The 14882-nt window shown below is 29.7% G+C and overlaps 1 protein-coding gene across 2 annotated transcripts; it reads right to left on the minus strand.

Moving 5' to 3' along the window:
• Window positions 1–4778: 4778 nt before the first annotated feature.
• Window positions 4779–13521, minus strand: LOC102616850 (beta-glucosidase 44-like). 2 transcript variants are annotated; one of them, XM_052442150.1, is made up of 12 exons: window positions 11722–13521; window positions 7938–8059; window positions 7766–7824; window positions 7531–7606; window positions 7367–7438; window positions 7188–7275; window positions 6015–6267; window positions 5817–5932; window positions 5506–5723; window positions 5360–5391; window positions 5146–5248; window positions 4779–5053 (listed from the first exon to the last, which is right to left on the minus strand). In XM_052442150.1, the coding sequence occupies exons 1-12, from the start codon at window positions 13389–13391 to the stop codon at window positions 4779–4781; spliced, it is 3084 nt and encodes a 1027-aa protein (XP_052298110.1). In that variant the 5' UTR covers window positions 13392–13521. The 2 variants fall into 2 exon arrangements, with proteins under 2 accessions (XP_052298110.1, XP_052298111.1); XM_052442151.1 differs by lacking the exon at window positions 11722–13521 and having other exon boundaries at window positions 6015–6253; window positions 7198–7275; window positions 7938–8091.
• Between the last annotated feature and the right edge of the window lie 1361 nt (window positions 13522–14882).

A 14882-nucleotide genomic window follows, 5' to 3' on the forward strand; every position in this document is an offset into this window, starting at 1 on the left:
AGAGTTCCACTGATACAGAAGAAAAAAGAGCAGTGTTAAGTACTCTAATATCTATCTTGGTCTCAGTTGAAATCTCAATAGATGTAATATTCATCTATTAAATGGTAATTCAATAATTTTACAAGATCCATTATCTAATAAATAGGTAAACATGGCATTGTAATATTGAGATCCCTGATATTATTGAAGAAAAAAATTTACATCAAATCAAAGGAGCACATATTGTACCTTATTCGTAAAAAATGTATATATATTCTACTACAATGATAAGTTTTAGTTTAAATACCTAAGTAGTTCACATAAATAACCAATTTATAGTCACTCTTTTTTCTTATTTTTTCTTATTTCTTTGAATTATTTCATTTTTTTAATTTAGAAATGAAAGATTAAACTATTTTACTGTCAATGAATTGAAATTAAGGAAATTCAAAGACCAAACCCAATTCCTTCCCGTTATCAAACAAGTTCAGATTTTTAATCAATTGACCTATAAACAATCTGACCAAGTGGGGAGTCTTTCATAATTACATAAAAATTATGAACACTTTTTCACATTAAGTAAATGATTTTGTTTTATTATTCTATCGTTTTTTCAAAAAAAAAATCCCATGCCAGCTGAAGTACAATAATAATTGTGAATTTAGATTTCTTATTTTCCCTTTCTCTCGATGTGAAATTCTAAAATACATTAAAGATAATAAAATTAATTCATACATGTATGATATGTGTAGTTAAATTTTATATAATTACCACTTGCATACTAATTTTTAAAAATAAATACGCACATCTCATCGAGAAATTCTATAGTATATTGAAAGTTTCATATCACCGTCTGACGTTGGAATCACTGACTAATAATATCTAGACATGTTTAAAAAAATTTAAAAACAAAAATTACATATTTCTTTCTTCTCATTATCCTTTCAAGATTTTTATTTTTCAAAAAACAATAGAGAAAATATTAAATTTTTCTCTCTCACACATAAGTAACTCAATCTTAATCTTTTTCACTCTCTCTCTCAAATTTTCAGCTTTTATCTTTGCTGTCATGCTGCCATTTTTGAAACATGATGAAGAAAAAGAAGATTTTTTTATGATCAAGATGATTTTAGTTTATTTTTGTCATTACTAGTGAAGGAGAAGATTTCACAACATATCATAATAATTGTGAATTTAGATTTCTTATTTTCCCTTTCTCTCGATGTGAAATTCTAAAATACATTAAAGATAATAAAATTAATTCATACATGTATGATATGTGTAGTTAAATTTTATATAATTACCACTTGTATACTAATTTTTTTAAAATAAATACGCACATCTCATCGAGAAATTCTATAGTATATTGAAAGTTCCATATCACCGTCTGACGTTGGAATCACTGACTAATAATATCTAGACATGTTTAAAAAAAATTAAAAACAAAAATTACATATTTCTTTCTTCTCATTATCCTTTCAAGATTTTTATTTTTCAAAAAACAATAGAGAAAATATTAAATTTTTCTCTCTCACACATAAGTAACTCAATCTTAATCTTTTTCACTCTCTCTCTCAAATTTTCAGCTTTTATCTTTGCTGTCATGCTGCCATTTTTGAAACATGATGAAGAAAAAGAAGATTTTTTTATGATCAAGATGATTTTAGTTTATTTTTGTCATTACTAGTGAAGGAGAAGATTTCTGACGACGATGAAGAGAAAATGGTTTTTGAAACAGCTGCAATGTTATTAAAACTTTCAAACCCTGCCAAAATTTCAGTGTCATACATTCCAATCACAACATCACTTTCCATTGTTGTTGCTCTTTCTATTCATTGGGGAAAACCCCATGAAATCCCATTATCTTGTAGTATGAAGTTTTTATTTGGAAATTAAAACTTCATCCTTGAGGCAAATTAAAATTGGTATTAAGTTAGTAAACACTTCACCCCAAAAAAAAAAAAATTATTCACCTAATACCAAAAGGATTTGAGCTTTCTCTTCTGCTAACTTCAAGATGGATCCATTAAAACTAAAGATGGCAAAATAGGTTACGACATGATTGTACGATATGGATATAATACGATTTTTTCATATTCATATTGACAAATATTGACACGATTAATAAATTGATTAATATGGCACAACATGACAAAATAAATAACAATGTCGTATTCATGTTGGACCACCTTATCATAATTACATGTTTATATATATATATATATATATATATATATATATATATATATATATATATATATATATATATATATATCAACCATTAAATTAATTACTTGTGTCATATTCATAATGTCTTATAACCTATTCATCCACATTTATGTCATATTAACTTATTTATGGCCTATTTTTAAGAACAATATTGACATATTTGTTATTTTTAAATTTATTTTTATTTTTATTAAACATGTTAAATGAGTAAACACTATTAACATGATTAATAAATGGTCATATTCGTGTTGATTAATAAATGGTCATATTCGTGTTTTGATGTTTCTACACGATTAATAAATGGTCATATCTATATTTGCTTAAATTTGATACAGCACAAATAAGATAGACACGAATACAATACAATTACACAAATTAACACTCCTAGCTAGTTAAAACTCTCCGTGTAATTACGAAGAATTATTCTAAACTATATTGCTAAAATCATTTATATATAATATATAATCAGTCCAAGTATTGATCTCTTTTTAAAAAAGATGAACAATTTTGATTATTGAACTATTGATAGTGTTACTCTTTGTTTCTTAACTCTTTGCCAAAGAAATTTATAAGCTTACTCTGCGGACTTTTTATAAGAAATAATATTATGTTTACTTATTAGAGTGGGAGTGAGGAATCCTCCCACTTTATTATTTACTTACATATTTTAAAGAAAGAGTAGTAATCCTACTCCGTAGACCCCATCCATTTTTAGAGTAGGAAGTGAGATTCTCATTTCTATAGGGGGAAATGGAAGTGGGAATCCACTCTTAGCTCTTCCTTTTTTTACCCTTCTTTTATTAAATTTAATATAATTAAATTTAATAAATAATATTATATTTATTTAAATAATATTATTATATTATTTTATAAATTACATTTATAAATTATTAAACTTATTTAAATATAATATGATTATATTTATTTAAAAATAATAGTATTATATTTATTTAATATTAATAATTAATAATAATAAATAGTTTATTCTAAAAAAATATTAATCTTTTACTATATTTTTAATAATAATGTTCCATTTGTGTTGTTCTTATCAAATTACATAATTAATATTAAATTAAAAATTGTGATTTACATAATTAAGAATATTAATAATTATTATTAATTTACAAATATAATAAAATAAATATTTTATTTTTCAAATATATATTTTTATTAATTTTTTAATTAAAAACTATAATTTTTTAATTAAAAACTATAATTTTTTAATTAAAAACTATAATTTTTTAAATAAGGATAAAACTGTAATTTGAAACCATTTACATTCAAATCAAGATAAAATAAACACATAAATTGAATTATAATTCTGATTTCATATTCCTATTTCATTGTAAGTAAATAATCTACTCTCATTCCAACTTCACACTCCCAATCTTATGATTCAAATTCCTCAAGAATGCTGCCTTAATTCAAAGAATAAAGATGTTATAGATCTCCAATGAACCTCTTACTTGGAAGTGTTTTATTAAATGTTAATTTGAGAAGAAGTACGTAAGTTATAAGAAAACAGCAATGACATAAGAATTCTGCAGAAAGTTTGACACCGTTGCAAAGACTAGTTATTTTAATAATAACTTATATTTTATTAAGTCTTCAACAATTAACATATAAATTTCATAGACTAATAAATAAAAAATTATATCACTTAACGACCAACGCCTTTTTTTTCCCCCTAATTAGATTGCTTGACGGATACACTTAGATTTTCATTATCTTAAACCGTTGCAAAGACTAATTATTTTAATAATAACTTATATTTTATTAAGTCTTCAACAATTAACATGTAAATTTCATAGACTAATAAATAAAAAATTATATCACTTAACGACCAACGCCTTTTTTTTCCTCCCTAATTAGATTGCTTAACGGATACACTTAGATTTTCTCAAGACTCGAATAAAAAATTAGTTATTTATATGTTTTTTCCTATAAGGATCTTAATCCAGCCTAATCCTCTGTCTCATGCTCATGACCATGATTGTTTGAAGTTTGACCAACTATATAATACTTTGACTCTTTCAATATAGTATATTGTTCGAGTATTAGTTTTACTACTATTTTAGTTAGCATTTTAATACTAAAGGATAATTAGAATATCTTAAACTGCCCGAAGGAAAAATACAAATTTTCCTCAAACACTATTAAAACATGAACATAAACCCATCAAGTTAAAAAATACTGCCATCCAACTCTAGTTTCAAATTCTTAGTTCTAAATCCCGCAGACAATCCTCATGGAATAGGAATTCAAGTAGTAACAAACATCCTATTTAAATGTTACATGATAGATCTGAAATTGAAGGTGAGAGCACTATTCAATTGGTAGACCTCTGAGCTGAATTATAAAGCGTATAAATTCAGACTCCTAATAAATTTTAACCTACTCAAAAAGAAATCCTACATGTTATTAACATTACACTTGAGCAAATTTTAAAAGATTTAAGTCAATAAAGAAAAGAGAGTTTAAGAAGTTTATTAGGAAACCAACATACTAACATTGACGAAAATAGACCTATAGCTAAAAGCCAAAAAAAAAAAAATCCAAACCCTTTAATTTTACTGGTCTCTTTTTAACAACTTTTGAAACCAATATGCAGACATTTTAGGATACCTTTTAAGGTTATCATAATCAACATAAACAATACCAAACCTAGAAGTGTACCCAGATAACCATTCAAAATTATCCAGCAATGACCAAGCAAAGTAGCCAATTAGATTCGCTCCATCATCCACAGCTTTCTTCAGATAGCTCAGATAATCTCTGAAGTAATTAACCCTCGTGGCGTCATGTAATGCCTGAGGGAATGTGACATTGCCCGGATCATCCATACCTGTATATAACAGCGAGTAGATCATTATCCGAATTCATTGAAAATGAATCGATAGTAATTACAAAAAAGCACATAAATATTAATACATATACCATTTTCAGCAAGAATCATAGTTGGGTTTTGATATCTTTCTTTTACATATGTTATAGCCTTGTAGATTCCCCATGGTACAATGTAAAGCCAACCAGAATTTGCCTGCAAATTAATGTTTATGAATTTAGAAATTTGTGTTTTCAATGATCATTAGGCATTAATTATGATCTTGATCTGACATCTTTTGAGTTTTTCAGTCAATTCTACGCTTACCCTGGGACCAACTGGTACTCCTTTGCGGTCATCTACAAATTTTGACAAATTATATAAATAAAAAAGTTACACAATTGGAACAAAAGATTTTTATTATTATTAGGTAAGGAAATGAAAAAATATGTACGGGAAGAGATAATACTTACAAGCAAAACCAACATTCCAATCATTTTGGTAGCCTGTGATATTGGGTTTAGGCCAAGGAGGATCAAACATATAGAAAGTTGTATATTGATTGACACCTAAATAATCTATTGAGCCCTTCACCATCTCAACTTCAGCGTCTGTAAATTTCGGAAGTCTTTCTCCCACAATTTCTTGCATTGTCCTCGGATACTCACCATATGTTATAGGATGTAGAAACCTGAAAAATAATCCATGATTAATTAACACTCAAAATAAATAAGAATGTATTAAGGGATCAAACACATATCGATAATAAGAACTAAGAATTTACCATCCAATGTGAAAATCTCTTGCCCTTTGAGCTGCAAGATTATCAGCCTTGGATCGCGTTAGAGGTTCATACCAAACAAAATCCAAAAGAATTCCAATTTTTCCTTTTTGTGTTTCCTGAAATTGATACAAGTTCATATTAATGAGATTTTTGTCGTGACTTTGAAATTAATTAGCGACTGAAAGATGAATGTATTACTTGGTATTTTTCGCGGAATCTTTCTACTGCTGCTGCATGTGATAGTATCATATTATGGGCAGCAATATATGGCTCAGTTGCGGAATTTCCAGCAGTGCAATTTCCCATTCCTTTGGAACACCTTGAAGGAGGATTTATGCCATTGTCAAATCCAAGAGCTGCTATAACCCTTGGTTCATTAAATGTGAACCAATTCTTAACTCTATCACCAAATGTCTTGAAGCAGAAGTCTGCATAATCTGCATAATCCTTCCTGAAAGATTTGGATTAATTAAGAATTTAACAAGGGTGGCTTTAAGTATAGACGAACGAGACGGTTTCTTAAAACCCATATTTCTTGAAGGCCTCATTTTTTTAGTAGTTTCTTAATAATTTTCTGATTAACAAAGGCTTTTTTTTTTTTTAAATTATGAATTGTAGAAAAGCTTATTAGACATCTTTATAATTAACAACTATACTGCAATTAATAATTTTTTTTTATAGAAAATCAATATTTGATAACCTTAATGTTAAAGAGATATAATTAGTAATATTATTTAACCATTAATTTATTTATTATCAGTCTTTCCAAGAAAAAATTAAATTCTTTACATTTTCAGTTTCCTAAAGAAAACTTGATTCTTTAACATTTAAATATTTGACTTTCAATATTCCTTTTAGTTTCTCTTAGAACCTTATAATATATAAAATCAATAGATAAAAAATTTCTTTCTCCTTTCTTTGCAAAGAAAATTAGTACATTTAAAAATGAAAAAAAATAGTTTCTTAAAATACAAAGTCCATATCTATTATCTGATAATCAATTCATCATTTCAACTTTTTATGTGCTGCCATTCTAAATATTCTATTTGAAAATAATATTGTTCTTCTTTATTTGTTTGTTTATTTTTGTAATAATTCTAATGAAAGTAAAAAATATATCTTCTTGACTATTTTTTTAGGTTTTGTTTTTGAAATTTTTAAAAATCTTTTCATTACTATTAAAATTCAAGAATTAAACATGGAATTTTATATTTCTTTGAGAATTAAAATTGCAAAATAAGAAGAGGCCCCATAAAAAAAAAACGCCTAAGGCCTTAAATAATCTACAGTCAGCCCTTGTAATCAAAGATAAAAGTTTAATTCATATTGCACAGATTAAGGTAAAAAAATGTAACAATAACGGTTACTTACACTATATCACAGCTTAGCAAACCATTGTACTTATCCTGAAGAGCTAACGGAAGGTCATAATGATATAGATTTGCATATGGGGTAATTCCTACGATATCACACATAAAATCCAATATTATTTCTATTTTCATATGAAATGAACTTTTGATTTTTTTTTTTTTTTGGGGCTATTTATTTACCTTTTTTAAGCATGTAGTCAATCAATCTATTGTAATAAGCAACCCCCAACGGATTTACTTCTCCAGTTCCATCTACAAGACCGAATTTTTTAATGGTAAATTAAGCCAAATTAATTAATAAATGAAGGGTAAAAGAATAATATTAACAATTACTGTATACTAACTTGGGAAGATCCTGGACCAGGAAATTGAAAATCGGTAAGCATCAAAATTTAATTTTGCCATGATATCAATATCTTCCTGCACATATAATTTACGAAAAAAAAGTTACCAAATATGAAAATTATACAGAAATTAAGAAAGAAATAATATGCCAAACTAATTTGGTTTTAATTTATCAATTCAATTTTTTTAGGATAAGTATGTTGCTAGTTCAATATAAATGAATAGCATATGTACCTTGTAATGATGATATTGATCTACAGTCAAATCAGCAGTAGCATTGTTGGCAATATTTCCTTTTTAAACCAAATTAATATGAAATGAGTGAAATATCTATATAAATATTACAATAACACAATTTAAAATGATATATTTTCCGATAAGGACATTTTGATATAAGAAATTCAACTACCAGCCTTGACATAAGGATCCCAGATGCAAGGTCCTCTTCCATCTTTATCAGTCATGCCTTCAACTTGATACGCCGACGTCGCAGTTCCGAAGATAAATCCTTCTGGGAAACTTTTTCTGCTCATTCCTGCAGTGTCAAGACCATCTGGCCTTACATCTAGATCAACTGCATGTGTAACGCAAAGAAAAGCAATGAGCAAATAAGTGCTTATGAAAGAGGCAGCTTTCATGCTTTAATTGTGCATGAGGAAGAAGCAAAGAAGAAGAAATAATGGGATTTAGTATGTAGCTTATGCATTAGGATATTTATAGAAGAAAATGTATCCATTTATAAATGGAAATATTTAATAAATTCTTGGCTGTAGATAAGGAAGGATCGAAAAGAAAATTGTTGTTAGCTTTATTTGGAAAGAATCTTTATAGATATTTTGTGGATAATACTATTAGATATATTAGGTAACAATAAAAGTGCTTAAGATAAGCACAAATGTTAATTTTAAATTCGAAATCAATAAATGAATTTCGTATTCGAAATATTATTAACTTGAGAAGCATTTTCATTAGCACATGTCCACTCAATAAAATATTATCATATATACATTGCTGGATCTTCCTGTTGTCTTCTACTAGTTTGTTGGTTTTCTGAAGTTGCAAAATTCACCAAAAGCCTAAGCTAAATGTTGACTTGATCATTGAATTTGTGACATTAAACCTGGTCAGGAGATTAATGATTAAAAAAAAAAGAATTATCCTAAAATTGTCATCTTGGAGTGTGTGAGTTTTTTCTTTTTTTCTAATAATTAGAGGTGGCCAATGGGTCAGTAGGCACCAAAGTAAGGTTCATGTGTGCTCGTGCCCGTGCCGTGTCGTGCCCACTATGTGTTTCATGCCATACCGTATCGTGCCTAATTTTTTTGGCTTAGGCCCAACCCGGCACATGTGCCGTGCCGTAAGAAAAAAGCTCACAAACTTTTTTCTTTTTTCTTTTTTTAATTTTTTAAGAGTGCATGCCAAGTTGTTAGAGTATTTTTTTCAAGTTTATGGTTTTTTTTAGGTCTATGTGCCTTTATTTAAATTTAATAGAATTGAAAATTGAAAATTCAAATTCATATTCAATAATAATAAACTAATAATAGTAAGAGAATGTAATATTAATTATTAAGTTTGACCTTATAGTATTAGAATTTTTTTAATACTTAATAATAATAATAAAATTTTCTTAAGAGTTAACTTAATTATTAGTTGGACTTACATAGAGTCATAGACACAGTTCACAATAATATTAATGCATATTTATAAAATCATTATATTTATAATTTTATTCATTAAAATCATGATATCAATTGTTTATTTAATAAATTATAAATATAAATCAATGATAGTATTTTTTTGACACCAAGAATTAAATGAATTTATAAAATTCAATTTCAAATTATTTATAAAATCATAAAATTTTAAGTTTACTTTCATTAAAAAATAAAACGTGCTTACTACGGGTTTTTTCATCGTGTCGTATTTAGCCCACCTCTAATCATGCAGTACTTTCAAGGCTCGCGTGCCTAAAATTCTAAGCTCGGCCCAGCTTACGTGCGTGACATGTCATGGCGTATGCCCCATCGAAACGTGCTCGTGTTGTACGGACACGTGCCGTCTGACCCATTCGCCATCTCTACTAATAATTTGATTGAGTTGGGTGACATCTCCTCTTTTTTTTTTTAAAGGGGAATTTGCGTCTCTCCATATGTTTAGGGAAGTTCGTTTTTTAGAATTTTCTGCATTGGACTTTTGTATTGGGCTTTGGGCTTTAATATTATATATATATGGGCTTATCGGTGTAATAGTTCACAATAGAGTAATGACATTTGACTATGTGGTGATGTTTAACCCTCTTAATTTATCTCACAAGTCTCCACCTTTTAATTACTATTATTTTATTTCAAAATTGCCCTTATTGAAAATAAAAAGTAATTAATTAAAAATAAATATTTTTTCTCTACTCAAGCTCTCAATATATTAACTTCTTATCCCTCGCATCATGTCTCCCTTAGTTTTTTTTAAAGGATTCATAATATGGATTAAATATTAATTCTTACTCAAATATTAAATTGAACTTGAGCAAAATCTTAAATTATCACACAAAATCAAAACCAAAAAAAGATAGATGGTGGTGGTGGGTGATAATTATAAACTTATTGTTGACGAAATGGTGGAGATGATGAACTGATGGTCACAAAGTACCGAAAGGGGTGGGAGATGGGGGGCTAGTGGAAAGTAATAAGATAAACTAAAAAATGAGGGTCGATGAGATAATCCAATGGGATAAAAATTTATTACTCTATTTGACTCCTCAATTTATCTCATCAGCCCAGCATTAATTGTATTCTCTCTTCTTCAACTTATATGCCTATTTGTACTCTCTCTCAAGCATAACCATTACCCTTACTCTGTCTTCTCATCACCTCCTAGTCCATCACCACCTCCACCTATCTTCATTACCTTCAATCCGTCATTGATGTAGAAAGCATATAGGGTAGATTAAATTGGGAATTGTAGATTTTAAGTCAATTTAGTATTTACTATTTTATTAAGATTTCTCTTGTTTTATTAAGCTTATTTGAGTCGTCTTTTTAATTTTAGTCTTATTAAAATTTTAAATTATTTCTTTTATTTGAGAAAGATTAGATTAAGTTAGCTACTAGTATATATGTCCCGTTTTAGATTGAGGTGCTGTAGCTTAAAAGTTACAACTGCTGTAGAAAAAAAACTGTACCTATCAAATAAAAGTTAATAATATGTAGTAACTATAAATTTTAAATAATAATTTTGACAAAATTATTAAAGATATAATAGATTTTTCATTATACAAGTGAAAAATCATATCAATATAACTTACAAACTACAACAGCTGGTGTTTACCAAACACTTTAGTGCTGTACTTTTTAAACTACAGCTGCCCAACCTCAATCTCAAACACACCCATAGTCTTGTTATTCATAGTTTATGAAAATATCTTGAAGCTTTTCATTACTAATATTTCATATTATTCCCTTTGTGTTTGTCTTTGTTATTAACTCAAAGTTTTCTATCTTTGTCAAATTCAATTTAGGATTTGTTTCAAGAGTTAACATTGCCAAAATTGCAAAGCGACTGGTATTTAAACTTTTTGTTTCTGAAAACCCGTATAATAAAGCACTACATTTTTGGCCTAAGGCTCAAATTTTCTATGGACAATCTTGCTTATAAATACAAGTTAATCATGAATTTCATCATCTTTCCTAATTTAATCTTCAAATTGCTACATCTCTCACTGTCCCTTCCTCTCAATCCATGCACATAGCGTCTGCCAAAGCTTTAACCTATGAAGGGGATAAAGCATCCCACTTACAGACCCAATAATGAAACCAAAAACAACTCCAGCAATAATGCCATTACGAAGCTCGTTGTTTGATGATTCATTTGGCGAAGCCAACTCATCCGTTCTTGGATGAATAAAATAACATGAACTCTGTCTCTCTACAATATCACCACAAAATCTTGGATTCCCTTCAAAGCTTGAGCTTGGAAACGTAAGAAACTGACCTCCTGAAGGTATTTGTCCTTGAAGATCATTGTTCGCGACGCTGAATGAAGATAAGAAATGTAGATCAATGATGGACAAAGGGATTTCGCCATGTAGATTGTTTTCAGATAAATCTAATCCGTCTAAGTTTGTGAGTTGACTTATTTGATCAGGGATTTCACCAGAGAAATTGTTGAGACTGAGATCAAGCACATGAAGAAACTTCAGGTTACCAATTTCAATGGGGATGCTGCTATTTAGGCTGTTGTTTCTCAGGTATATTGCTGGAGGTAAGCTGAAGAGTTTGTTATATTGTTGATTGTAAAGGGCAATTTTTGTTTTTGGAACAAAGAGAGGCAACTGAAGTTGGCTCCCATCAGCTCTGTTTTTGACCTCTTGCAATGCCAGGGCTCGCAGGCCGCAAAATTCTTTCGGAAACTCTCCAGAAATGGAGTTATAAGACAAATCTATATAGAACAGGTTTGGCATATTTCCTAACCATCCTGGAATCGAACCAGTGATTTGATTTGATCCCAAGTCCAAAACCTGTAGCTTCTTTAGCCTAGCAAGCCAGGTTGGAATTTGGCCCTTGATTTCGCAATCGCCTATACCCAGAACAAGAAGATTTTGAAATGCATATGACGAGATTGCTCTCTGGTTTTCATCTGGAATTGCTTCATGGAAAAATTTTTTACAGAGGAGGAGCATCCTCAGATTCTTACAGCCCATCAAAATCCTGATAGCTCCAGTTATATTGCTGAAGTTATTGTTAGTAATTGAAAGATAAGATAGAGATTCTAGTGCAAGTATTTCAGGTGAAATTTGTCCCACTATCTTGTTACGAGACAGACGAATTGCAGTCAAAACTTTGCACGAAGTAAGAGTTAATGGGAAACTACCTGTAAAGTTATTGTTTCCAAGGTCTATGGTATGTAGATTGTGAAGGGTAGAGAAGTTATAGGCGGAGAGATCTCCTCTAAAGTTGTTAATCCGTAAATTCAATGTGATAAGATTAGTGCAATTCATCAAAGATTGAGGCAAAAAACCTGATAGGCTGTTTGTGTGAAGCTGCAAAGATTTCAGGTTGGTGAGTTTCCCAATATCTTGGGGGATTAAACCACTGAATTTGTTGGATTGAAGGTCAAGCATACCGAGGCTTGTGAGGTTGCCGACACCATCGCTGATTGCTCCGGAGAGTTGATTACCAGGTAAAGAGATTTCTTGAAGTGATGTAGCAGCAGAAATGTCATCAGGAATTGATCCTGATAGATAATTGAAACCTGCCCGAAATGTCTGAAGTTTGGAGCAATTTCCTAGTCCAGGAGGAAGCTGGCCACTAAAATCATTGTAGGAAAAATCCAAGATCCTGAGGGAGCTCAAAGAATTATTATTCCAGCTGGTAAAAGAAGGGATACTGACGGAGAACATATTGTGGCTGACATTAAGAGTAATCAAATTTTCAGCCTGCTGAAAAAAGGATGATAGAAATTGCCCAGAAAAAGAATTGTAACTCAAATCAAGAGTTTCAAGATGAATAACGAAAGAAAAGGAATTGATGGCGAGCGGACCCGAAAGATGATTGTGGGAAAGATTGAGATGACAGAGATGGGTCAGGTTTCCAATAAACGGATAAATGCTGCCGCTAAGGCCCCTGTAGGGAAGCCATAGATGAGTAACTCGAGCTTTGGAATCGCATTTAATGCCTTCCCAGAAGCAGCAATCAGTGGAAAAAGACCAATTCAATGGAGGATTAGATGCACTGAAGTTGAGAGATAAAAGGGTTTCTTGATCTATTTGATTGCAGGCTTGATCAAGAGTGGCAAAGAAGGATAAGAACACTAACACAATAATGTTTACAAACGAGTCCATTATTGTTCTTCTCTGATGTTTCATGCTTCAGGTTTCTTAATTTTTTATAACTATCGCATGATGAAAGAGAAAAAGATTAGAAGAAACAAGAAGTGGGTAGTTACTAAAAATTAAAAAAATTAAAAAGATGGGAATTAATAATTTAGTAATGTGTCGTTTCTCATCTTCAAACTCTTCAGTAAAATATAATTTGTTATGGAAATTTATAACTTCAAAGTTTGACGAATTCGCATGTGTAATTAATATATATACATATATATATATAGAGAGAGAGAGTTTGATAGACTAATAAGTATTAAAATATTTCATTTCTTTGTGTACAAGCGAAGTATAGCCTGCTTGATGGATTGATTCACAATATAGATGTGGGTAACTCTTGCTTGATGGCGTCACCAGGTCTGTGGTTCTATGGGGAGAATAAAAAAACTAGAAATCTGAAGAATGGAAAATTTGTAAACTAACGGAGCGAAAACATAGCATTTTCTGAGAATTCCAATTAGTACCTCCTATTTTCCCTGGAAGTTTTTTTTTCAAAATTGAGGGGGCTCTTGCTCCTTTCAGTCTTTAATATTTCATGTAGGACGTAGCCAAAATGCTTCGATACCGTATATTAGAAATGGATCATCTACTCATCTTATCTTTATTTATTTTTTAATGATAGAATCCTGCTCTCGTATATATGCGTTCATGTTTTTCATATTGATACACTATTAAAATCTATGCATTAAAAGAATTAATACATACATTCTATTAAATTATATGACTTTTCTTTACAGTGAATTAAATACTAATTCTTTTAAATTATATAACTTACTAATATGTCTACATGAAACAAAAATGAGAGTATCCACATTTAAGAATTTCTATTTAATGATATATTTTATAACAAATATACAATATGAAATACAAGTATGCAACCCAAGAGGGGGGGTGAATTGGGATTCTAAAAAATTATTCAATTTATTAAAGAAAATCTTAATGCAATTATAAATCAAATTCAAAGCAATAACAATTAAGATGATCACAATACAAAAAGATAAGGGAAGAGGGATTCAAACACTGAGATTTTTACGTGGTTCGGCCAACCTCGCCTACGTCCACGCCTCCAAGCTTTTCGGGCTTGAGGATTCCACTAAGCAAGCCTCCAAGGCTTCAAATGCTTACACTTGACTTTCAAGGTGTCAATGGACCTTTACAACAAGAGATTATCCCCAATCTCTTAACCCAAGTGTATCCCAACACTTACAATCACTCAACGTAAAAGATTACAAACTGTTTTGCCTCTCACAATATATAAGATTACACAATGATGCTTAATATGTGAATAGATGAAGCAAGAATGTGTTCTAAGCTCTATAAAGATTGTATTCTCGGATATTAGCTCAAATGGTTGTGTTGTGATCAATCTTCTTTGAATTTAAATGAGCTTATTTATATCTGGAGCTGAAAATCTAGCCGTTACAAAATGTTGAACAGAAAACGGTTCGCCGTTAACTATAAACGGTTAACCGTTTC

Source organism: Citrus sinensis, chromosome 5 (genome assembly GCF_022201045.2).
Source record: "Citrus sinensis cultivar Valencia sweet orange chromosome 5, DVS_A1.0, whole genome shotgun sequence".
Classification (NCBI taxonomy): Eukaryota; Viridiplantae; Streptophyta; class Magnoliopsida; order Sapindales; family Rutaceae; genus Citrus; species Citrus sinensis.

Coding starts and splice junctions, on each gene's coding strand:
- LOC102616850 (XM_052442150.1), bottom strand. CDS start 13,391: ATGAAACATCAGAGAAGAACAATAATGGACTCGTTTGTAAACATTATT. Junction 7,607..7,765: donor ATCAATATCATCATTACAAG/GTACATATGCTA, acceptor TTATATGTGCAG/GAAGATATTGATATCATGGC. Junction 5,392..5,505: donor TTGGAATGTTGGTTTTGCTT/GTAAGTATTATC, acceptor CAAAATTTGTAG/ATGACCGCAAAGGAGTACCA.